General features: G+C 32.3%; 1 protein-coding gene and 6 non-coding genes across 10 annotated transcripts in view; 2 read left to right on the plus strand and 5 right to left on the minus strand.

Moving 5' to 3' along the window:
- Nucleotides 1-27,175, minus strand: part of LOC111422787 (defective proboscis extension response 12) — a 135,697-nt gene that overhangs the window by 8,679 nt on the left and 99,843 nt on the right. For all 4 annotated transcript variants that reach the window (XM_023056020.2, XM_023056021.2, XM_023056018.2 and 1 more), the window contains 2 exons: nt 18,648-18,700; nt 11,954-12,038 (listed from right to left, as the gene is read on the minus strand). In XM_023056020.2, coding sequence (XP_022911788.1) covers nt 11,954-12,029 — 76 coding nt within the window. In that variant the 5' untranslated portion in view covers nt 12,030-12,038; nt 18,648-18,700. The remainder of the gene's footprint in view (nt 1-11,953; nt 12,039-18,647; nt 18,701-27,175) is intronic.
- On the minus strand, nt 2,253-2,467 carry LOC111422918 (small nucleolar RNA U3). Its single transcript, XR_002707392.2, has one exon. It is a non-coding gene; the product is annotated as a small nucleolar RNA U3 (small nucleolar RNA).
- Nucleotides 7,174-7,388, minus strand: LOC111422914 (small nucleolar RNA U3). Its single transcript, XR_002707388.2, has one exon. It is a non-coding gene; the product is annotated as a small nucleolar RNA U3 (small nucleolar RNA).
- LOC111422913 (small nucleolar RNA U3) lies at nt 7,883-8,096 on the minus strand. The gene has a single exon (XR_002707387.2). It is a non-coding gene; the product is annotated as a small nucleolar RNA U3 (small nucleolar RNA).
- Nucleotides 8,629-8,843, plus strand: LOC111422915 (small nucleolar RNA U3). Its single transcript, XR_002707389.2, has one exon. It is a non-coding gene; the product is annotated as a small nucleolar RNA U3 (small nucleolar RNA).
- Nucleotides 9,361-9,577, plus strand: LOC111422917 (small nucleolar RNA U3). The gene has a single exon (XR_002707391.2). It is a non-coding gene; the product is annotated as a small nucleolar RNA U3 (small nucleolar RNA).
- Nucleotides 10,429-10,641, minus strand: LOC111422912 (small nucleolar RNA U3). Its single transcript, XR_002707386.2, has one exon. It is a non-coding gene; the product is annotated as a small nucleolar RNA U3 (small nucleolar RNA).

The raw sequence follows: 27,175 nt of genomic DNA on the forward strand, positions 1-27,175 counted from the left end.
TATAATTTGTTAGTGTCGGGACAAAACGATTTCGAGTTATACACATTTAAAGGATTCTAGTAATTCAATTATATCTTTTTTTCCAACTCTTGGACACGATATCATAAAAACTACTTGACCAATCTTATAAAATTTTTTTTACACACGTCTTCTTAACTCGGTCTTCATTCTTTCCACATAGTTTTTAAGTGGCTTGGAATTAGCCTTGTAGCGATTAAAATATTGTGGTTTAATCTAGTTTTGAAAGGAAAGTTGTGTCATCAACTTTACAAGTGTCTAAAAATATTGGTTTAATTAAACTACTGTACATCGATTTTACAAAGTTTCTATTCTTTATGACACGACCTCTATAAAAAAAGTCATAACGAAACCAATAGAGCCTCGTAATTTTGATTAAAGCATTCTCATCCGCCCGATTTAGCTGGGTGTAATTTTGCCAGAAACGTTGTCGGGTGGGTCGTTCAATAATTCCTCGTTATCTGCAAACGTTGATTAACCGAACTCTACGGATTCGTCCCAGAATCGGGTAACAATGTCATTCTGGGCACGTGCAATTGCATGGAAATGCATCTACTTTTTAAATATATTATTTTAATTTTATTATTTTAAATAAAAATAGTTTCATCTTTCCAGATAGAGATCATATCTTTTGGTAATTAAAGAAAATGTTATAAAAACGGAATTTGTATATACAAAGAATATTCACCCTCAATTTACAGCTCGTCAACTTAAAATTGCCAAAGTCTGCGTTTGACACGGTTATTAACAGACCGTGAGAAGCAATTTTCGAACCGACAAAAAAATGTTAGAAAAACAAATTTGACATTGTATTTTTTTTTGTGAAAACATGTTATGAAAACGAGATATTGTTCTCACACGTTCACATATTACCACTAGAAATGTCCACCAGGAATAATAATTGTAGTTGTTTTCCGAAATAAATTACGCCCCGACTACAATTTCTGCCTGTAATACAATTGATGACTTAATAAATAACAACGCTGGGGAATCCCCCTCGACAAATAATTATTTATATTGTCGTTGCAGTCGCAATTTATTTCTGATTTATGTAACATCGAATCATTGGGTGAATTACCGTGTATGCTTTTTGTGATTAATCGCACATCCCTGCGTTTGGGGGCAGTATTCATAATAATAATTATAATTGTACATTAATATTTGATGATTAATTTTGTCGTACTGTTTTGAATTCTCTAACATTTTATAAAGAGTTCAAACAAAACCGATTTAATTATTATCTCAAAATTGCTTTATTATAATAAAATCGATACAAATATTTTCGCAATGTGATTAAAATTAATAATAATCGGATTACATTGCAAAGATAGTTGATAAGATAATATAAAATTTGGAAAAAGCATTACAATGAAATGTAGTGAAAATATTATACCGTATCAAAACACCAAGATTATTAATTTAGACAAATGTGATGGTTGAGTAACTTACAAGTAAATAGTTACATTCCTTGTCAATATGAATATTCCACAAACATAGATTTCTCAATAATGATGTTTATAGAGAAAATTTGTGGAAATAATATATACACGTGACCGTGTACACTTTGTTTGTATAACGTCCCGTTGAAATGGCCATTAACTAATAATCGAGGCGGAAATTACGAATGGTAGACTCAAACATCAGTGGACCGAATTATGAATTTGATTGTTAGAATGTCATGAATGCACTAATTATGTCATGGAAATTGTGGATTTGGTCGATGCTCTTCCCGAATCATTCAACCTAACGGCCAGTTAGTCCACCTCTAACAATTCTCCAACAAACTCTCTAACGGTGAATCCATCGATTAATTTGTTTCGCGTTTACTGGGATTGGGCGTGATTATCGATCTCTACCACCACATCCTTCTCCGCTTTAACAATAACCTGTACATTTAGATTAACAATCGATTTATTCATTTCTAGGTGAGGTAGACAAGGTTCCCTGGTACCCCATCACCAACGGTGAATGTATTGAATGTATTTGCACACGACAGGTTTACGTCACTTTTAATTTGCATTTGCGCCGGAATACGTTAAGCGAATGGATGCAATCCAGAATGGAGATGTAGAAGGGATGGGTTTTGAATTTGAGGTGGGGTAAATTAGACATTGCAGGAAATATAGGAAGACAGGATGTCGATAAACCTGTGGGAATATCATTTGATTGTAATATCAATTATGTAGGTGGGGTATCTAATAAAAATAATTTAGTATGTTATAAATATTGTTACAATCGCTCGGATTGCGTAACGATCTTAACACAATCTAAATGATTGGGCGAACGATCATCGATGATTTCATCCAAGACCAACTCAGGCCTTAAAATTAATCCTCCTCACGCTCAAATCGCTACGCTACATCTCATCATCACGATTGCAACGACTCCACAATTGAATGTAGAGTATGTGAAGATATACTACAGAAATGATCCTGTGAAGTATGATCTTAATTTATTCATTGTATCATCAACGTTGTGAGACAATAAAAATATAATGATTTTTATAAGAAGAGTCTAGCGCCATCTTGGAGATAAAGTCTAATGTTATTGGAGACAGTTTTTATCTTTTCTAAATCAAAAGTGATTTTTATTTGATTTGTTTAGCATCAACATGTAACTTGTGGTTTTATATGTATATGTAATAACGCCTCGTGACTAGCAATCGAGGATCGGGCGCAAGCGTATTTGAAAATATTGTTTTTTTAATCAAGAGCTCCAACGATCATGGGACAGGTACATGAAGTATGCATCTGCGATCGGCCAAATCATCCAATGATCGCGAACAAGCACGTATGGTCATGCCATTTAGCGCTTTGTATAATGGATTTGTAAAAGATCGATATGTCTGTTTGTTTCTGTTACTGAAAATGTGGGTAGTATTATTACAGAAGTAAAAACGTAGGAAAAGTAAAAAACTTTTTTGAGAAATAATAATAAAATGTTTAATTTTATCAAGTATACATGTTTCGAAACTAATGTTTCATCTTCAGTACCTAAATTTAAAAGAAAATAAGAAACAATTAACAAATGTTAAACGGAACGTGTTAATACGGTAGGAGAAATCGGACTTTGAAAAAGTGAACTTACTTGGATTAATATACAATAAATGGAAAAATTATTAGGTAGTAGGTGGGGTTTAAAAATATATCAAGATATCCTTCTACTTTTCAACAGATAAAAAATTATTATCATAAATAATTTTTAAAAAATTATAAACAAAAAACCCTTTCAACAATCTAGTCAATCTTGGAATACAAACATACAATAGGGGTGTGGTTTAAAAACGTTTTATGTCGGTACACGTACGGAATACAGAATGATGAAAAATTCTTTGAAGTAATCAGTTAAAATTTATGGTATAGGCGGGTGTATTTGTTATCTAATAATTCATTTAATAGAACATTGGTGTTATCCTTGGAATGTTTATAGATCTCATATTCTTCCAGTAAGTCCAACTTCAAAGATTTAGGTTGGTGATGAATGAGTTCTGTATTGTTAAGATTTATTTTATGATTAGTTTCATTAATATGTTTGAAAATCGCGGAATTTTTATCTTTATTATGTTCTTTGAAGCGTGTTAATAAATTTCTCCCTGTTTGACCTATATAAATTTTGTTACACTCACTACAGGAAATTTTGTAAACTCCATTGAGTAAGTGAAAATGAAATTTGTGTTTATTATTGACGAGGATATTGGAAATTTTAGTGTTGTTTTTAGTGGCTATGTATATGTTATGTTTTTTAGTTATGTGGTGTAATTGATTGATTATGGGGTTGTACTTAGATAAAGAAATATATTTAGGTGGCAGTTTGTAGTGAGGATAAACGAATGAGATGATTTTATTGTTATGTACTTTGTAGAAGATGGTTTGCATGTCTTTAATGTTATAACCGTTATTTAAGCCTATTTTTATGATATTACAAATTTCCGAATTGAAATTTTCAGTGTTGAGGGGTGTGTTGATGGCTCTGTTGAATAGGAATCTAAACGCAGCCTCTTTATATTTGAAGCTGGTAAAGGAATTTTTAGGTATAATTGTGTCTGTAGTAGTGGGTTTACGGAAAATGTTGAAAATGAGGGAAGAATTGGATAGGTTTTTGGAAATTTTTAAATCTAGAAAATTAATGCTATTATTAACTTCTTTCTCAATTGTGTATTCGAGATTGCTGAGATTATTTATCAAATTAAATAGAGCTATAAAATTAGCATCAGACCCATCATAAAGAATGAGGATGTCATCAACATATCTACAATAGAATTTTATATATTTGGTGGCAAAATGATTTTTTAAGGAAAATAATTGATATTCTAAGTTGGAGACGTAAAATTTGCAAGAAGGCCAGACAAGGGGGAACCCATAGGTAAACCGTCTGCCATTTCGTAGAAATGGTCATTAAAAATGAAGAAATTTTGATTGGTTATGTTTTTAAGTATATTAATTAAATTATTTATATCATTATTGGTAATGTTTACTGGAAAATTATTATTATTGTAATCAGTCTTGTTAGAAATTAGAAAGTTTTTTATGATTTTTAAAGTTTCTTTGATTGGGACATTGGTATATAGATTTTTTATATAAAAAATCTATATATATCTATTATTGTCTGATTACAATAATAATAATTTTCCAGTAAACATTACCAATAATGATATAAATAATTTAATTAATATACTTAAAAACATAACCAATCAAAATTTCTTCATTTTTAATGACCATTTCTACGAAATGGCAGACGGTTTACCTATGGGTTCCCCCTTGTCTGGCCTTCTTGCAGATTTTTACGTCTCCAACTTAGAATATCAATTATTTTCCTTAAAAAATCATTTTGCCACCAAATATATAAAATTCTATTGTAGATATGTTGATGACATCCTCATTCTTTATGATGGGTCTGATGCTAATTTTATAGCTCTATTTAATTTGATAAATAATCTCAGCAATCTCGAATACACAATTGAGAAAGAAGTTAATAATAGCATTAATTTTCTAGATTTAAAAATTTCCAAAAACCTATCCAATTCTTCCCTCATTTTCAACATTTTCCGTAAACCCACTACTACAGACACAATTATACCTAAAAATTCCTTTACCAGCTTCAAATATAAAGAGGCTGCGTTTAGATTCCTATTCAACAGAGCCATCAACACACCCCTCAACACTGAAAATTTCAATTCGGAAATTTGTAATATCATAAAAATAGGCTTAAATAACGGTTATAACATTAAAGACATGCAAACCATCTTCTACAAAGTACATAACAATAAAATCATCTCATTCGTTTATCCTCACTACAAACTGCCACCTAAATATATTTCTTTATCTAAGTACAACCCCATAATCAATCAATTACACCACATAACTAAAAAACATAACATATACATAGCCACTAAAAACAACACTAAAATTTCCAATATCCTCGTCAATAATAAACACAAATTTCATTTTCACTTACTCAATGGAGTTTACAAAATTTCCTGTAGTGAGTGTAACAAAATTTATATAGGTCAAACAGGGAGAAATTTATTAACACGCTTCAAAGAACATAATAAAGATAAAAATTCCGCGATTTTCAAACATATTAATGAAACTAATCATAAAATAAATCTTAACAATACAGAACTCATTCATCACCAACCTAAATCTTTGAAGTTGGACTTACTGGAAGAATATGAGATCTATAAACATTCCAAGGATAACACCAATGTTCTATTAAATGAATTATTAGATAACAAATACACCCGCCTATACCATAAATTTTAACTGATTACTTCAAAGAATTTTTCATCATTCTGTATTCCGTACGTGTACCGACATAAAACGTTTTTAAACCACACCCCTATTGTATGTTTGTATTCCAAGATTGACTAGATTGTTGAAAGGGTTTTTTGTTTATAATTTTTTAAAAATTATTTATGATAATAATTTTTTATCTGTTGAAAAGTAGAAGGATATCTTGATATATTTTTAAACCCCACCTACTACCTAATAATTTTTCCATTTATTGTATATTAATCCAAGTAAGTTCACTTTTTCAAAGTCCGATTTCTCCTACCGTATTAACACGTTCCGTTTAACATTTGTTAATTGTTTCTTATTTTCTTTTAAATTTAGGTACTGAAGATGAAACATTAGTTTCGAAACATGTATACTTGATAAAATTAAACATTTTATTATTATTTCTCAAAAAAGTTTTTTACTTTTCCTACGTTTTTATTTATTACTAGAGAAATATGGAGAATTTCATCCCATTTATTACAGAAGCTATATTGTCCTTCAAATGTGAATTTCGGTCGCTATTTTGAAAGTAGTTTACTTAGTAAGGTCATATTCAATTATAGTAAGTTAATGAAAAAAATTATAATGTAGATTATATCAAGTTATTTATTTTAAACAATAGATAAAAATATATATATTTAATAGATTTAGGGCTTAAAGTATGTAAAGGCGAATCCATCATCGATCCAACATCAAAGTAACTGGAAGCATACTAACTTCAGATATTTTGAACTTTTTAAGAACTTTTGTATATCTCAAGTTATTTTAGAAGATTCACTTTCAAATTTCCTCGAGTTATGTTAATATACAGGGTGTATCAGGTGTAGTAGAAAATAATTGAATCGTTTTGCCATTCTTAAGATATGATACGATAAAGTTAAGGGTTTGAAAGTTTAAGTACTGCGTATAAAGAATTATACTAAGCAGGCTTTGCTTATGTATATAGCTTTAATTTGAGACATAAAAGTCATTTTTGAGGTATTCTTTTAGAGGTTGTTTACGTTATACCAATAAATTTATCACTTCTGTTTTATCACTCTTTAATGTGAAAGTTTACAAAAATTTAGGTTTTAATAAATAAACTTGCTTAATTGTATTAAAAACAACAAAACTAGAAATATATCTTAAGAAGGATAAAGAATGGGACATTGTGTTAAAGAATTTTTTATTTAGAAAGAGGAGATCTATAACCCCTCAACTTTTCTTTACTCATACCTGATACACCCTGTATATATATTATATAAATAAAGGATTATGTAATGTAAATCGCTACCGTTATTTATTATAAACATATTTGATTCTAGTATCTCGGTATCAATCTATAGAGACACAATAATAAACATGTTCGCGGGTTAAAGTTAATTATAAAAGTTTTGCAACCGCTCGGATTGCGTCACGACCATGATCTAATCCCAAGAGATTAGACGAACGATCATCGATGACTTCATCCAAGACCTACAAAGTCTTAGAATCAATCCTTCTCACGCTCAGATCGCAACGCTACATATCATCATCACGGTTGCAACGACTCCACAATTGAATGTAGAGTATGTGAAGATATACTACAGAAATGATCCTGTGAAGTATGATCTTAATGTATTCGTTGTATCATCAAAGTTGTAATACTATAAAGATATAATGATTTTTAGGAGAGCACTTCAGCGCCATCTAGTTATCATGGACCCTAATGTTATTGGAGATATTGAGAACATCGGTTTTTGTATGATTTATATTGCGTCAGATAATTATTTGGAATATAAGTCATTTTAAATAATTTCGAATGTGGAACAACTGAGCAATGCATAAACCTTTAAAGTATTTGTGAATATGTTGATAGATTTTTTTCTAAAAGATTCTTAAGATCTTCCGCAAGTATTTTCAGGGAATCTTCTTGAAATATGTTCAAAGTAGTGTCATCACGACTTCCAAATGTTTCTAGTTTGTTCCAGTGATTTTTAAAAAATACTTCACGATTCCTCATTCCTGTGACGATTTATTCTGATCAGTTTTGATTGTAGTGCGTCAAATCTATTCTGTCAAGACTCAAAATAAATATGTTACGTTAAAATTAATTATAAAGTTTTGCAACCGCTCGGATTGCGTCACAACCATGATCTAATCCCAAGAGATTAGACGAACGATCATCGATGACTTCATCCAAGTCCTACAAAGTCTTAGATAAATCCTTCTCACGCTCAGATCGCAACGCTACATATCATCATCACGGTCGCAACAACTCCACAATTGAATGTAGAGTATGTGAAGATATACTACAGAAATGATCCTGTGAAGTATGATCTTAATGTATTTGTTGTATCATCAAAGTTGTGATACTACAAAAATATAAGGGTTATTATGAGAAGAATCCAACGCCATCTAGATGCCATAGTCTCTAATATCGTTGGACGAAATATTTATGTGAAGTTAGCTCCAAATTATATATGATTTTACATATATATCCAAGATATATATCATCTCATATCACGAGAAACTTTGTTGTTTTAGATCTTGATAATCGAGTTGTTATTATAATTGTTTACAAGTTATGACCACAAAAAGGTCATAAAGCACAAAGGCGGTTATGCCTAATTTGAAAGATATTTCGAATCGGGCATTTCCATATTCGAATTGGTCAAGAATTAGGTTTTCGAATAATATATTGTTGCAAAATACTATATATTATGTATAATCCTACCTAATTGGGGGCTAACTTTGTATAGGTATTTCCTCCAAAGATATTAGGAACTTTGACATCTAGATGGCGCTGGGTTCTTCTCATAATAACCATTATATTTTTGTGGTTTCACAACATTGATGATACAACGAAAACTTTAAGATCATACTTCACAGGATTATTTCTGTAGTATATCTTCACATACTCTACATTCAATTGTGGAGTTGTTGCAACCGTGATGATGATATGTAGCGTTATGATCTGAGCGTGAGAAGGATTGATTCTAAGACTTTGTAGGTCTTGGATGAAGTCATCGATGATCGTTCGTCTAATCTTTTGGGATTAGATCATGGTCATGACGCAATCCGAGCGGTTGCAAAACTTTATAATTAATTTTAACGTAACATGTTTATTTTGAGTCTCCACAGAGTACATTCGACGCGCTACAACCAAAATTGATCAAAATAAATCGTCATCGGAGTGACGTATTGTTAAGTGTTTTTTAAAAATCACTGGTACAAACTAGAAATTTTTGGAAATCGTGATAATTCTACTTTGAGAACATATATTATTTAAAAAAGATTCCCGAAATATACTTGCGGAAGATCTTAAGAATCCCTAGAAAACCTTTTAGAAAAAAATCTATCGACATATTCATAAATACTTTTAAGGTTTATGCATTGCTCAGTTGTTCTTCCTCATTTGAAATTATTTAAAATGACCTATATTCTAGATAATTATGTGATGCGATCAAAAAATAATACAAAAACCGATGTTTTCAATATCTCCAACAACATTAAGGTCCATGATAACTAGATGGCGCTGAAGTCCTCTCATAAAAATCACTATATCTTTGTAGTCTAACATCTTTGATGATACAACGAAAACATTAAGATCATACTTCACAGGATCATTTCTGTAGTATATCTTCACATACTCTACATTCAATTGTGGAGTCGTTGCAACCGTGATGATGATATGTAGCGTTGCGATCTGAGCGTGAGAAGGATTGATTCTAAGACTTTATTGGTTCTTGGATGAAGTCATCGATGATCGTTCGTCTAATCTTTTGGGATTAAGATCATGGTCGTGACGCAATCCGAGCGGTTGTAAAACTTTATAATTAACTTTAAACAGCAAAACATGTTTATTTTGAATCTCTACAGAATACATTTGACGCGCTACAATCAAAATTGATCATAATAAATGGTCACCTTTAAATCAGATTACCGATTCATTAAGGATTTGTTAAAATCTTGAAATACTTCTAGATATATTTGTAAATCGTGATAATAGTCTCAATATACTCAAAAACATGAGTTCTTGATAATCTGTTTACGAGTTATGACCACTTAAAAAGATCATTTTTAATCTTTAAAATAGAAATCAAACCAAACAACTTTAAAAATATTATTAAATTATACATTTTAGAACGAAAACCGAAGATAGCCGGTCTAATTTCAATATGATTGATGTCTCTTGTTCGCAGCTTGTTTTATGTGGCGTTGCATAATGAATATATATCGTCCAAGTAGAATATTTGTTTTTTGAATTGAATTGTGTCACTATTGCATCGTCGATATCTAGGAAAAGGTGTGAGATAATATTAAAAATCATCACTTTCTTTCTTAATGTTCATCATTATGACGACAATTATTCAAAAATTTACCTTTTACAATGTTAAGGCTTTTATTTATTATTGCTTTATGCATAGGTAAAAAGCCTGCATAAGATAGCCTAAAACCTTAGAAAGTTTCCTAAGGTTGCCAAAATATTTTTAAAAATTTGTGAAGATTTCCAAAGTATTTAATAAATTCCAAAAGTTTTTAGGATTTTAAAGATTTTCCTAAAATCTTCAAATATGTTACCTTCTGCAACATTATTAGAGCTTGCCCAACATCTAAAGTTGATGCCACATATTATTCTTGATTTAGTTTAGATTATTCATAAAGATTTACAACCGCTCGGATTGCGTTATAATCGTAGCTAATCTCAAGAGATTAGTGAACGGTCATCGATAACTTCATTCAAGGTTTATAAAAACCTTCAATCAATCCTCCTCACGCTCAGATTATAACGCTACAACTCATCATCACGGTTGCAACAACTCCACAATTGAATGTAGAGTATGTGAAGATATACTACAGAAATGATCCTGTGAAGTATGATCTTAATTTGATAAGGAAATATCAAAATTGCTGGTATAGATAAATATAATAGTTATGCTTAGAATAAATCGGCGCCATCTAGATGTAAATAGTAAAATAATATACGTTACATTGAAGATAACTTTGAATTTAATAGTTAATGTTTAAAAGGAATTGTAACAGTTTCTTGTAATTTTAACTTAGATAAAAGAAAGCGGAAAAGAGAAAAAGCAAGTCTTATAATTTGGAATTCCGGTTCTCCGGAAATATCCACGGTTGGAATCTTTAAAATAACCGATATTACCTCGTGGAGTATTTTTGAATCGCCGTAATTACATTCTCCTTTGTTGGGGAGTTATCTCGGTCGGTTCTACCCCAATCTCTTCGCCATCTTCGACCCCTTTTCTACGTCCCTTCCCCCAAAAACCCTTTTTCGCGCACTAATTCCACCCGAATCTATCTTTCGGTCGAATGCGCGCGCGGCTAGTTAATGCAAATGACCCTATTTGAAATTCCTTAACGAGAAAAAGTATTATATATATACGACACGGTCGGTATTAACGGAATTTCCTTTACCTACTTTCTACTAGATACTATTCCGAACCACGTCCTCGCGATTATGTAAATTTTTTTGTTAAGTTGTAAATTTCAACTACACCCAATCGTATAAAATTTTTTTGAATCGTTAATTTCAAAGAATTTCGAATCTCTTCATGTTTAAACTAAAATCGTAACGAGTTACGATGATGAAAGGGAATTTTTAAGATTAAAGAGATTTGTGCATTGAACCATATGTGTCAATGTTTACTCGTTAAGCGGAATACCAAAGTTTATTTTAATATTAAAATATTTTCTTTTTCTTTATTAATTTTTGTTTATTTGATTTATCTAGTAATAATCCTTTTGTACTTATAAAATTTTTCTGTGGATCAACATCATTAGGTTGGACAAGCGAAATCCGGTCGAGCTTTGGCAATCAGCAATCCGCATAAATTGACCAATACATTATTCAGCGTTCGCGAATAGAGCAAAGCGCGTTACATGAACCAGTCACGTCGTATCGGAGATTTTGACTAATTGAGTCCTAACTCGTCACGAACTGTTGTTAACTTTGTTGACAAGTACTTTGTGGCCTAGGAGGATATGTTCCGGTTTCGAGTGGAACCATTTGCCAGCTGCATCATAGTTGAATATCAAATCATCCACAGCACGCACTAATATTAGTTCTAACATTTCCTAGGTTATTTCAAAATATTTTTTTTATACATATTTGTTACGGTATGTTGGTGTTTACAATGAAAACTTGAATTATGAAATATATAAGTAAAGCTACTTACTGATATCTGTTGATGTTGTTAGTAGAATCGGTGGTATCCATAGAAGAAGGAAAAAACGCCAATAATCCATAAACATTGCTGCAGTCTAAAACAAAAAGAAAAATATTTCTATATTTTGTTTTCTATACTTGAAAAGATCCAAAAGATAATGAATTTCAAACAATTTAGTTTTATAAAGGAAAGATTGTCAAGTTTTTTAGCATTTCCGAATGAAGAAGGACTGAATTCATCGCCTTAAGGCAAGTTATGGGGAATGATGAGAAATGAAAGATATTTAAACCAATGTGACATAATAATAGAAGATTTTCCAAAAATTGTCATCTAGATGTTGATGAAAAAACAAATACTTTAGTCGCAAGTCTCTCAAGACGGCTAAACCCGAATGATTCTAGTTTTAGGTCTAGTGTTAGTTCTAGTTTTACACTAGCACTATCACTAGAACTAACAGAAGACCTAGAACTAGAATCATTCAGATTTAGCCGCACATCTTTCAAGACGGTTAAACCCGAATGATTCTAGTTCTAGGTCTTCTGTTAGTTCTAGTGATAGTGTAAAACTAGAACTAACACAAGACCTAGAACTAGAATCATTCGGATTTAGCCGCACATCTCTCAAGACGGCTAAACCCGAAAGTTTCTATGTCATGGTCTAGTGTTAGTTCTAGTTTAAATTCACCACTGTCACTAGAACTATCATTAGACCTAGAACAAGAAACATTCAGACATATTGCCCTGGTTTCTATGGAAATATATTTTTGTACATTGCATTTTAAGTGAAATTCACTGCATGAATTTCCACGAATTGGATTATTTATGACGTTATCTTCTATTTCCAATAGTTCTAACGCTTCCTGGTAAGCCTGATTTTGTTTTCTATTTTAGGGTCCACTTTTAATCCCTTAAACCCAGTCGAAATTTCTCCACTGAGCACTCCATTAACGTGCGAATCTATTATTTATTTATGTATACCAAACAAATACGGTCCTGTTCTTTTGAATACAGTAATTTTCCATCCAAAGATCTCGTTCAAACTGGTTCTGTCGAAAACCAGTTTCTTTTTCGTTTTTCATCATGGAACATCCGTTCAGTCAAAGACTTTTCATTTCAATCCCTACGTATGTCAAAAAATGTTTTTAATCTAATTTCTGCAGATTTTTATTCTTATATTTTATTTTATCAAAAGAAGAAAAATCAAAACTTTTCATCAAAATGTTTACAACAATTTTTCACTTTGCATTTTTTGGTATCTGACCGTCTGTCTACAGACATTATACATTTGCATATAAAACTCCTTTGGCAGAAACCGTAGGAGTTGGGTTGAGTTGGTTTTGGGACGTTTTTAGCTCACGTAGCAGTTTAATTTGGTAGTAAAGCGCGCGGTGTGCTTTATCGTCGTATCAGAATGGAAATTTTTATTAAGTTTCCACGGCGCGCAGTGTAATCTCCTGTGTACACATTCACCCTCATCGCCGAGTTAGGTTTGCAGGTGTCAAAATACACTACAGTATATTTTCACGTTTGATAACACAACCGTTCATTCTATCCCGTACTATGTGCTTGTGTTCAACGTTGCAAACGGCAAAAAAACTAAAATGGGTTATCGGAGATGTTTATGAAATATAATCCAGAATAACGCAGGTAGAAAACTGAAAAAAAAATTGAATACTCAGATAACTACAAAAACAGAAACCGTAAAAATGTAAATCAGGAAAAAAAATCCTTTCAATGTTCAAGAAAGAAAACAAGGTTAAGGTTTTTAAAAGAATCGTTACTTTTTTTTGTTCTCTACTATTACAATTGCTCTACATTTCTACTTTTACATGCATAATGTATCGGGTACGCGTTATTTTCTCTCTTTCTCCTCGAGCTATGGGAATCTGAGTAAGCAGAGGAAAAATAACAAAGCTTCGGTACGTAATATTCTAGTGTAAGAGTTTTCGCGAAGAACACGGCGACTTCCGGCGACCGGAAAACAACGACACTTTTCGTTTTGTTTGCTTTTGAATGAAGGGGAAGGAGGAGGTAGTGGAAGAGGAGGAAAAGGTTTTTAAGGAGACGGGCGCGGACGCTAAAGAACTCTGCAAACTGAAAGCTCGTTTGTATTCGTACCTCCCGGTTAAATACCTCTACCAACACCCGCATAACTTCTCATTCTTAAAAAAGGAAAAGAAGTAGCAAAACTCTCCGCGTTAAAAATGCTTGTTTCGTTTTTATCTTCTATTTCAATTCATAAACCATAATTTTAAATCGAAATGGGTAGTGAAACCTTTTATGTTTGTGAAAAGAAAATGGTTTCAAATCGATGTAGTGACCCAGTAAGAAGAGTGTAATAACTGTAAGTTTCCTCTTTGTAACCGGGTTTAATCCTATCGACCTGCGCCTTACGATGTCGTGATACAGAATAGAATAAAGTCGAATAATCCGGGTTGCAATGTTCAGCTTTCGGAACAACGATCCTATCTCTTCAAAACCCAATTTACGGTAAAATAATACTGAAAATATTTTTAAAAAATGTATGCAATATATGTAAAATATTTGTTGAATCAAAAAAAAAATCAAGAATTAATTTAATCCGATGTAAATAAAACTCAGTGAATTGAATAAATATTTTGCGATGAAATTTGCAAATAAACATGTAATGTATATAGTTCATTCAATAAAAAATGCGATAAAAATACGTTCACGTTTGGTTATAACCATTCCTACCTTTGTCAGTTTTTAAGCGCTGTAGTTTTTGTAGTTTCACAAAAAAACCTCTTTTTATTACTTTTTCATTCCTTTTTTTCATGTTCCAATTCTACTATTGTTTTCTCTAAAATACTTCGTACACAACATCCTGTTTACGTGTTTAATGTTTTAGAAAATTTAAAATTATATTGTCGCGGTTTGAACCTTTTCAAAAACAAAACTCTTTATCGTATCCTTCTTTTTTATATTTACGGTGAATTATAATCTAAAAGTTAGTGTCATCGTTAGCGTGGTTATATTACATTCGTCATAAAACTGTTTTTGGCCCCAATTCCCGTTCGCTCGTCCTAAAATAAGATATACGTCGACAACGAAATGACGAATTCGGTACTCGTATGATTGATATTAGTCCATAAATACGTGGACAACCTGTATAAATCAATTTTACGTTATGGATTGATGGTGGGACGTTTTCGAGTAATCATTACAAAAACGCAACTTTGTTTCATTTTTAAGTTTATTTCTATTTGAAATTCAACTTTAATAATAAATAACAACGTTAAAAATTGAAAAATATTAAAAGATTTATAAATAAATTATTTAATTTCATTTAATTTTCATGAATACTGTGAATTTCATTTAAGATACACTATACAAAAATATACAGTGTGTTAATTAATCATCGTACCCGACGTCATCCTTGCAAGTATGCAACCAATATCACAGTATACGCGATTTACGTATTGCAATACCAATACTGTAATATTGGTTGCATACTTGCAACGATGACGTCGGGTACAATAATTAATTAACACACTATATTTCAATAGAATCCAGGGCGTAATTACTTTGTCCCACATAAAATGCAAGATGTTAATACATGTCTGAAGACGCATGGCTAGCCGTCTTTAGAGACATGCGACTAAACCCATAATTTCGTAAATAATTGAAATAGGACATATGTTCATTAACATTTTTTAGGACATATAGGACTTATGTCAAAGTTTGATGGTGAGCTAATAAATCACCCTGTATATTGCGAGTTATATGAAATTCCCGGTATAACAGATAAAAGAAAAGTTTTCGACATACATTTTTAGGATAATTTAATGAATTAAGTTTATTTTATTTCCTACACATGTTTCTGTAAAAATTGAAATCAATTTAACTTTATTTGAATATCGTACACATCTTTTTCTAGTTTTTATTTTCCGTTCTGAATAAACAAAACGTTGGGAAAATGGAATTTTGCGGGAGCTTAGACGAAGTGTCGCCTCCAGAGGCGGCTTGGTCGCAAAACGTCAAAAACTTCCATTTCTGAACTTTATTCATTAATAAGGTTGAAAGTTTCGAAGTAGAATTGCGGACGAAATAGAATTGTAGGAATTAATCAGTTGAGATTTTAGTTTTTGTTTTTAATTTTTTTTTCTTACAATTATAAAATAATGTAGACACTAAATGATTCACTACTGCGCACTTTTTTTCTTACTGGATTATATTATGACATCATAACTATTGAACGTTTTCATTATTTTTATACTCCATTACTAATTTAATAATAAAATTGAATAAGTGTTAAATAATAAAATTTGAAAGTCTTCAAAGTGTTCCTCTTCATTTTAAATTAGGCAATTTAGGAAGTGTCCTACTAGAAAAATGAGTCCATCCGGTAATAAACTTTCACGTCGGCAAACATTTTCCATCATAGAGAGAGAAGAGAGCGGTGAACTTCATTAAAATTTTCCTTGTTGCAGTTTAAAACTATCAAACTTCACGCGGGCACGTCACGTAAAGTTTTTAAATTCAATTCCCTCATGAGAATGAACTGGTGAATGTGCTGCGGGGAAGTAAACCGAAAGCAAAAATTGAAAAATTTTCCGGGATAATTGACGTGTTTAAGAAATCCTTCACGAACTGAAACTCAACCGAACTCAACCTTCTGTGAAAAGCCAAAGAGAAAACATAATTGCTAGAGCATTTTCTATCTTTTCCACTTTTCAATCTCTAAAAAGGTGGGCGACCGCATCAGATCTTTTTACATTATGCATTTATAACTGCGACGAAGACGCAGAGCTAGGCCATTAGGATGGGAAAGAATGGTAAAATCTCTCTCGTACAAACGAAATCTACCCGCGGAATATATTCGAAAGATGGGAAAGGGAAAAGAGCAAGAAGAGAAAGCTTCAGGATCCGACGAAATGAAGTTCGCATTTAGGGCATGTTATTTCAAGCTGTCAGGGACAGTGTGGTGCTTTTATTTGTGGTGCTAGATTCTCCTCTTCCAGCCTAAACGAAAAAAGAGCAGATAAAACCCACTACGTTTATTCCACACAAAATTTACGCTTGAATTACCTTATGTGTGTATTTTTTAAAAGGGGATCGGAGATGAAAAGGAAATAAGACGTGTGGGGTTTTAGTATAAAAGGAATTTGAAATTGTTTTTTTTTCTGTAATTCTAAAAGTTAATGAAGGAAAGAAAACGATATCGAGGAGCTGTATTCATTAATTTATTGTTGATACAATTTTTTTCTTAATTTTTTGGAGCATTTCTCATATCCATTATCATATCCATCCCAGATTCGTGAAAGCAAATATTTTTTCAACATTCTGTATGGGAATGAATCATGGAGCTGGAACTCCGCTCGATGCGACGACTAAAAGTTTTTGAAATGTGGGTAATTCGTAAAATGATTGAAATATCATGGACGGAACATCTGGGGTAATTCCTAAGACTTATAATAGAAGATAAAGATGAGGATAGAACAATTTTGCCGAGGTTGTGACTTTAAGAAAAAGATTGAAGGATAGATTTTTGGTTTGTAATCGTAAACTATTTTATAAAATCGTATCTCTTGAAGAAATTCAAGTTGTGCCAAAAGTGAAACTAAATCAATTATATGATCCAGCGATAAAAAAGATCGAACTGGTACATCAAACACAGAAAGAGAGAAATGTTACACATAAATAAGATTGTAAAGAATACGTTAAAAAAATTATGTAATTCTTTTTCCAATAAATTGTTATATGAAAAATAACTGCAACCCGGCTCAAAAATCCTTGTTTTTCCACAATATCGTTTTTACACCACACCGCACAATTTTAATTTCAATAAGAGTTGAGTTTCGTTACAAGGAAAATGACAATAATAAAATAGCGGAAATTTTTGTCTTTCCGCAATTTCTCACTTGAATTCTTTTTCAATTTTTTCCTCAAATTACAACGTCCAGGAAATCTTTCGAAACCTTGATTTAAAATGAAATTTTCAATGCTAGTTGCAGTATTATTAATCAAAGAAGTATTAAAATAATAATTTTGTTAAAATCAGATGTTCTTATTAATTAAATTATTAATTAACATTTAATTTGTAAACATTTCAAACAAATTGGCAAGCTGTTCTCAGTTTGATTGATTATTTGTTTACACGTACGAATTTTCGGATATTTTTGATTACCTGTCCGAGAACATTGAAAAGCCTTGTAATTAACAGTAAAACCACAATTAATTGGAACAAGCGGTGTAAATATGAACATCATGCAATTTAATATCATTAAATGGATTCATTTTAAATTTATTTTCGTTGTGGTTATAATTCAAACGACCGTTATTCGAAAAATTGCCAAACTCTATTTCGAGTTCAAGTAAATTTCTTTATATTCATGACTTCCTCGACGAGTTTCTTTGCTTCGAGCTTTTTCGCTTCCTTCCTCACCGTCGCGTATACTTCCGATCCTGACCAAGCCATTAAACTTAAACGAAACACTTACAAATTTGACTCGGGGAAAAGGAGCACTTCAAAGGAAACTTTTCCAAAGTGAAGCCTCTCGATCGACCTTAAACTTTTATTTTGTGTCAGACATAACTTTTGCTAGTAGTCCCAAGGTGTATCAGTTATAAATTACCGATTTATTCGTTAAATATTTATGTTATGATAATGTGAAAGTTGCGTTTTGAATGATTCATTAGATCGATTTTAAGAACATTAAGAAGTTTTCTTATAAGCTACTTACCGAATTATTTTAGGTATCGTTGTAGTCAGTTATAAAACGATGCCGAATGACATCTGAAACAAAAAAAAATATTTAAGCCATAATTTTAATAAGTACAAAGATATGATTTTTTTAGTTAAAGGTAATTCTCGCTTTCATTTTTCTCCTTTAATTTTTAGCGCAATCAACGGTGTTTACAGTTAACGCGAGAGCCGGGTGCTCATTTGGCCCGGAAAGAACACCAATTTAGCGGTTTCGTAAAAGCTTAATCATGCGCTCGGTATTGTTCAGACCAAAAACGATATTATCAGACTGAGAGAGAGAGAACGAGATGTCCATTACCCATAATGCTTTCCTGACCACTTAACTTTGACCATTACCTCGGACTGAAAATGACAACCCCAGTTTACTTTTAGGTGTGAAATTAAATAAGTTTTTTTTAGTCGTTGAAACAAAAAAATCTTGATTACAAAATGAAAAAATCTTTTAAGACAGAGAAACTTAGGTGTGTTGAAAATCCATAAATTTAGTCATGTATTAAGATCGAATCTAGGTTAGAACAAAAACATCATAAACCGTTTTAATAACGAGGTCCACGCTAACGTGTAAACAAGTAGAATGTGTTAACGATATCGGTTTAACGATAGGAAACGCTGATAACGTGATAATTTCCTCATCGCAATCTCAGAGGGAGTCCCCCCTGATGAAGCGGTCATAAAAACAATAACTTCCTCCCTAAGTGCGACGGGAAATTGTTTCCGGATACAATAGGGTATCAGAGGGGAGTTGGAGAGTTTGATTATCGTCGGACCTGGTGGTTATTGGAAGTAACCTCGGAGTGTTGGTGGACACTAGAATTGATAACAGGCCAGATAGTGGTAACCCAGGTTGTGGGAAATGAGAGAACATTCGCCTGGGAAAACGGTCACAGCTTTTTCCTTTTATTACCCACCTTAACAAATTGCGAGACCCGCGACTTTGGCCCTCTTATTAATTAGGGGATGTTTCTAATTAAGATTAGCATCCCTAGTAGGTACACACATCTTCATTTTTGTAGAAAAACTTCTTTCATACAGAAAAGAGTTTTTTAACCTCGACTCTTGGGTACACGTGAATTAACTTGAATGACTAACAATTTACACCGGGACGCGACTCTCAATAAGAGGTAGTCTGAGAACGTTCTTAATGAGAGTTGCGACGTCGTCGTCGAGTGTATGGGAGGGAAGATTCCTCTTGACGTTGGTCCAACTCTAGAGAAAACCACGATGAAACTTAGAGAAGTTTACCACCTGCATAACCCGATTAAGTTTGTGCTTCCCTACGGAGTAAACTTTCTTTAGAGAACATAAAAATTGTTTTGTGGGATAAAAATAAAAGTTGAGAATTTCTACTTCACTATAAAAACGTTTTTTTTTAAATTTTGGTATGTTTAATTATTGGGGGTTTTCCTTAAACATTTGTAATCAAAATTGTTTATGCGTTAATGATGAAAACGGCTTAAAGTAGCTCGAATAATTGATCCAATCCACATCCATTCAAAATGGGGTGTTGTGACCTTCCCTTTCGTTGTCTTTTGGATTGGAGTGAGAGTGGGGTGAGGGTTGGGGTGAGAGTTAGGGTGACCTCGTTCAGGTTAATTATCGGACATTGAATAAGAGATATTGGCGTCCTCCGGTGTCGGATTAATAATTACGTCAGGATTTATCCCAGTCAAATCGTCGATTTTGCGGTATTAGGAACGTCTGGGACTTGCATTAATTAGTGAGAACACACTTAAGGCAAAGCTGGTTAATTAAGAAAGTTTCCCTCAAGTTGAAAGCTTTCATCATTTATTAAAATAATGACTTAAATTAATAGTTATTTATAGTTATTTCTTGTATGATAGTTACACTGACTCAAATTTAACTCTGATTTAACCATCTATATTCATAGTTACATCATTCATCGTTACAAGAAGACTCTCGCGGAAAATAATATTCGCCACAGCCATAAAGTTTTAGCTTTTTTATAAAAAAAGTGTATGACCTGAATTTAACTCCCGATCAAGTTTATAATATTTATGAAAGTGCATTGTTCTGGAAAGTTTTACCAAACAAGACATACGTTTCAGAGAAGAGCGAGCATTACACAGAAAAGTGTCCAAAAGTAGAGATGGGTAACCAAAGAAATACTCGTTTTTTGAAATAGCATGAATCTTCCAACCTTTTATACATAATATCCAGTTGCTAAAAATGTTATGGTGCCGGATTCTTGAGATAACTTCAACATCAATGAAAACTTATAAAATACAAAATCGGGTTAGAATCATGACTATCAATGTCTAAAAATATCTTTTATGGGACTACTAAATGTCGTGACCGATAACACATTTCCCTTCCAGCTTAAAATCATTCTATTATAAATCAATTGGAGTGAGTGAGATAGAGTTGAGATATGTCAACTTCCACGTTTAGCATTTCCATATTCGCCTCATAAGCGAGGCCGGATCATGCGAATTTCGAACCCGGAAACCGAATGCACGAATGTGTAACCGGGTGACGTTTACCAGTAGTCTCCCTGGATATTATCTTCGAAGCACGCAATGCCGCATCAGCTATCGCCCGGTGGAAACGGTAATTTGTTTACTCGATACATACACAAACGTCTACTTGAATAATGGGGAGGATGCAATGTCGGGAGGAAAGTGTTGTGGAATTCTCAAACAAACCGTTACACCAACATACAACCACCAGCTTTGTTACAGATGCCGCCGGATGGAGGCCAACAATTCAACTCCACTTTTCTTTAAAATGAATTTCCTTGCACGTACACAAGTATTTTCGTTTTGGTTGAATTCTATTAGCCGCAAGACAAGTTAATTATCTAGGATTTTGTTAACGGTAGATAGATTTAAGTCATTTTAATTTTATTTGTGTTCTAAAATTGATTGCAAAAAAATTAAATTAGCAATTTCGATGTCCATATTTTTTTATTAATCCACTATAGGTTCTTTGTTCATTCACCAATTTCAATTCGCGAATTCCACTTTCCGTGAGTGTGCATATCTGCTATGTCAGCCAATAAGTGTTAGTACACTTCTCTTTCTCTCTATGTTCCGATTCAAGTGAAGTGCAATGGAATGAAACTTCACCGTCGATATACCAGGTAGCAAATTATCGGGTAGATGCCGACTTTAAACGTCGATTATTGACGTGTTCCCACAGGTGAAATACTAAATTCCGTACAAATTGCCAGAGGAGATACGAACGGCGATTCATCAAAGTATCGAGGATATGGATCAACGGACCATCATTGTTTGTACAATATTCAAACATTATGTGTGTATATTCTAGTAGGTTTGGTACGGTCTCCCCAAATGGCATATTGAACAATATATGTGGACGATTGAGCAACCAACAAAAGCAGTATTGGTCAGCGTTTTTGATTTATTATTGTTGAGTATTTAGAATTGGAACCATATTGATTGTAACACAATAAATTACTCAACATTTTATTTCTTTACTTCTCTCAAATATATGTTGAGATATGAAAATTGCATACACTCAAAAAGCCATACAAAAATAAATGAATTTCTAAACGAATTTCTTCGCCACAAAGTATTCAACGAGTTCTGACAGAGAGTATATGATGTTGATATGTTTCCCATTGTCTCAAAAAAGTCGGAACCAAACGTTACAGCAGTATTCAAGTTTGCCAATTCAGAGTTGTTGATTATTAGGTTGAAAATATGTAAGAGTGCAGGGGCGTAGTCCTTGACTAAAAATGCAGGAATCCCATCTAGGAACGTTGTAGCCTTTGCCTTGATTTTTTTGAAACATTCAACCATTTCGTTGCAACTAACTTTGGAGATACCATAGGTGACAGAATTAGGTTCAATTGACGCAGGACAGTACATAGTTTTAAAATGATCGGCAAATAAGTTAATTACTGTTGGCAAATCGGACACACTTTCACTGGCCCACTTGAGAGTCTTGTTTTTGCTCATGTTAACAAAATGTCAAAAGTTCTTTAGTTCCTTTTTTATGCCCCTTTCCAAACACTTGATTTATACTCGACGAAGTCGACTGAAAGTTGTGCGATGATATCTGCAATGAGTTTTGCTATACAATTTATGGTAGTGTTTTATTAATCCAAGCATTCCTATTAGGTTCAGGTGAGCGTCCAGGACTTTGTATAATGCTTTATAAAAAACATTACAGGATTTTTCAACCGATGATAACGTAAATAAATGAGTCCAGTCGATGTTAAGTAGTGCCTCGTACAAGTCAGGTAGATAAGCTCTCTTAAAGCAGTATAGAGCGTCACGGTATACATCTCTTTATCTTGTCTCCTATACAAGAATATGAGTCACTATTGACACCATAGAATTATAAGTCAAAAAAATATGGCAATGTAAAATATAAATTGTAATAGTGATGTAACGGATATTCGGATCGTTTTCGAAAATTTACAACTGCTTCCGTATTCGCATAAATTTTTACTGAGCTGTAACGGAACTTGTATCATGTTCGAACTTGTAACACGAATGCACTCTACGTAGGGCGAACAGGAGGTAAGAGTCGTGTTATATAAAATTACTTTAGTTTTGAAAAAGATTTCAACATGTACTTTTCTTAATAATTTCTTTTAGGTCTACATCTGCAAGTTATGTTTAAAAAAACCAAATCCAGATTTTATACTTTTCCTAGATCTTCGACAATCTCATATTTTTCTTTCAACTCTTTTATACTTTTAAAAATTTATTCTTAAATCACAGTTTTAAATCGTACAATTCGAAAGAAAAAATCTATTGAGTGATTAATCGATCACCTGTCGCATCGAAACTACTTTATAGTGGGTGATAAAAATTCGTAAAATCAAAACTTGTTGGTAAACCACGACAAACCAGGATCATCCGTTATCTACCTGTCAATAAGTAGCTTCGTAAAAAAGGAGAGAGTTGAAAAGGGGAGGTTGGAAACCACATCACAACCAACCGTCTGACAGTTATGATGGTAAAATATAGGTGGTGAAACACCGGCACGTTACAATTTTCCCTTTAAAGGACTCGATTGCCGAATGAATGTAAAAAAAAGATAGATAGCAGAAATAATGATAGAGTAAATTGCAAATGATAAAATCACAATGATACAAAGTTAAAGCTAAAAATATAGTTGCCATAGTTTTTTTTGCATGAAATTGTATTTTCCATCGTAATGTGTTAATCCTAATTTAATTTCCATTCGAATCTGCATAAGAATTCCATAAATTTGTAAAGTATTAATGGCACTTTAAGTGTTATTCCATATTTTATCATCTTTCCCTTCATTTTCATTCAAATATAAGGTACTATTTAGAATTCGAAACGGGGAAAGTAATAATTGAATTTTAAACTCGAATAAATATTAATATTTATTTCAATTTTAAAACTTACATTAACATAACACCATATGATATTATCATAATCATTCAAAATAATTAAAAATAATAGTGGTAAACGAATATCAATATGTCACGATAAACAAATCATATCGCCGGATTTTTAAATTCACTCTTAGTTCGCCGTTCACGTTTACATTGCGAAAAGGACGGACAGGATGCAATTGAATGTAATATCTTTTAGATAGAAATTGAAGTCTGTCGAAACCGTCGCATCGTCATCTTCAAAATCTAATTTGGAAGACGAAAAACGATCGATTTTAAAACGGAAAGATACAAAAATAAATAAAATTTTTCCAAAATAAACGGCAATTCCTATCTTAAAAACATCTTACAACCTAAATGTTTAACTTCGCAGCACACAATGAAGTGACTTTTTAGTACTTTTTTCTTTGTTCGAATTCAACTTTGTTCAACTGAGTTCTTTGTATGTTTTATCGCGTCAGAATTTATTTTACTTTTAACAACTTAAAAGTTTTATTTTAGATTTAAATCTCAATTTCAAACAATTATACGGGAGAAATGTAATGATTTTATATCGTTTTGATTGAATGATATCAAGAGAAAATTGATTTAAAAAAGATTTTATTGAAATAAAGTCGTATTTAGATTTGTGATATCTAAGCTTGTAAAAACCGTAAACATACTGCGTCATCTGCGGTGTTGGCCTCTTTAGCAGTTAACGTCCCTCGAACTCATTGGTTTTGCAGGAGTTTACGTGGCTCGTAGGAAACGTTAAAATCGCTACGGCCGCGGTTTAAGTACATCGTAAAGTCGAAAGGGCGACGCTCTTTCACTCTCCTTCTGTATCGTGAGAGTAATTAAAACGCAAAGGGAATTAGTCCGTAATGAGATAGTACCTAAATAAGTTTAGCTTTTACAACTTTGCAAAAAAGCAAAAAATAAATGTGGGGAGAGGAAAATAAACAACGTGAAATAAACGAGGTTTATTGCGGATTTTACGTCATCACACGCGCAACTTTTTACTTTGATGCTTGTTGCATAATTGATTTATTTTTGAATAAGTTTATTATTAATTTTTTAGGTAGGGCAAGAAAATTGTATTAAACATGAAATGGCTCTCTACTCATTTTGTACTTTTCAATTATTATGGAGTAATGAATATAACAATTTTATTCTCTTTAGGGAGTATAATTTTCCAACACAAGGGATGCACGATTTTGATCTAGAACAAAAAAAAAACGCGCTGCAGTGAACACGTTACGAGTTTTCACCATTTACATGATTAATGGTGTTGGATTTCTGACCGAGAACTACGTTTTCCTAGATACGAATATCGATTAAGTTTAATATCTAAATTTTTCGAGATTAAATAAACCTTTTTGAAAAAGTAAACTTCTCAAAAAATTCTGACCTATCAAATGAAGTCTTTAAAACTTTTTAAATTTGACCAGAAATCGAAGCGAAATTATAAGTGGGTTGATCGAAGGGTATAAGAAATCAAATAAAAGTGTATAAAGTTCTCGATCTTCATTGCAATGTTCATTTTCTATTCCTTTATTAATATTTAAATATCAAACTTCGCTAATTGCTTCAAGTCAAGTGCAAAATTGGGAGCTGGGTCGCCATGGCGCAAGATCACGAAGAGAATGCGTCACCGTTTCGGTTCTCTTGGTCCTTTTTCGACCTACGAAAAGCACTAACGAGCTATATTAATTTATTCCCCAACAGTTCCGGTTATGCACATTTAATACCACAGAATCTAGTTATAGTTTCGCAGATTCCGAAATCTACCTCACAAAATTCTGCTCACTTGAATGATACAGTGTAATAGAATTATATTATATTTTATTTTACATTTATTTTAGGTCTATGAAAAATAAAATTCTCTGACAGTATTTTTTTCTTTTTCAATAAGATCATTTGATTATAAAGACATCGACGTTGCCAAGCCAAAACTGCATAACTAATGGTCACTTTTTACTTAGCTACACCGTGAAACTGGATTTTGAAGTCTGCATTCAGCAGTTAAAGCAATAACTGAAAACAACTTTTGGCAAATGCCTATTTTTACAACGTGATGAAAGTTTTTTTTGTTACTTGAAAAATCAAGTAAATGTCGCTTATGGCTTATTTTTCCTATGAACCAATATTTCCAATATTTTTTGCTTTTTGTTTTCTTTTACACTTTAATTTTGAGAAATATATGACTATTTTATACTATGTTTATATGTATTGTAGCGCTCAAAACGAACACTAACATTCAAAGTGAAAAATTACATTTTGTTTTATATATTTCTAAAACCCCAATGATTGTATTTTGTAATCTAATATTTTTGCCAATTGTAACTATAGTTCTAGTAACAAAGCGTTATCAGATCTGACGTGGAACTAGCAGGAGGAGGTGTGGCAACTGGAAACTCCACACTCCTGTCACATTCACGTCCTGCAGACGCCCCGGCAGCTCCAACCTGATAATTAATTCTCGTTTGCCGGCCAACGGACAGCCGACGCCGTGGCGGCCGTATCCAGGCGCTATTTTAGCAACAAAACACCCTGGACAATAACACTCCTGCAAGCACGCTGTGGGATTGCCAAAGAGCAAACTGTAAAGTGTCGCTTGCATTCGCTTCCTATTTACATACAACCAAAGAGAACAACAAGATGATTTTATACAGGATGATAACTACAGAAAATGTGATTATAGTTTTTTATTGATTATTACGCTGGAACCTCGGTTTTACGAACCAAAAGGCGTCAATATACGCTTTTTAGTCATTTATGATAAAATATTATTTTTCCATTCAAAAACACTGGTATTATATCATCTATATTATTAGTTATAAAAATAAATTGTTCGAAATAGATTATTGTCAATTCATCTATCAATTTTATTATCGAATAAACATTTTGTAAATCCTAAAGTCACCATTTATACAATTCTAGAGTATTGTTGGTCCATACCACGTGTAACGCGAATGACTCGTCGCTTAAAACCTAATAAGATTTCGAAATAGGTTTAAATTAAATGTATTTTTGAAAAAATAGACAACCAAATACACCTAGCGTATATGAGTGTAGTCTTGCCGAGATGTACATATATTAATTATAAGAAAGTTAAGTTTTAATTGCACACCAAATATTATTGCAAAACTTGAAATATTATTTAT

Source organism: Onthophagus taurus, chromosome 7, assembly GCF_036711975.1.
Source record: "Onthophagus taurus isolate NC chromosome 7, IU_Otau_3.0, whole genome shotgun sequence".
Classification (NCBI taxonomy): Eukaryota; Metazoa; Arthropoda; class Insecta; order Coleoptera; family Scarabaeidae; genus Onthophagus; species Onthophagus taurus.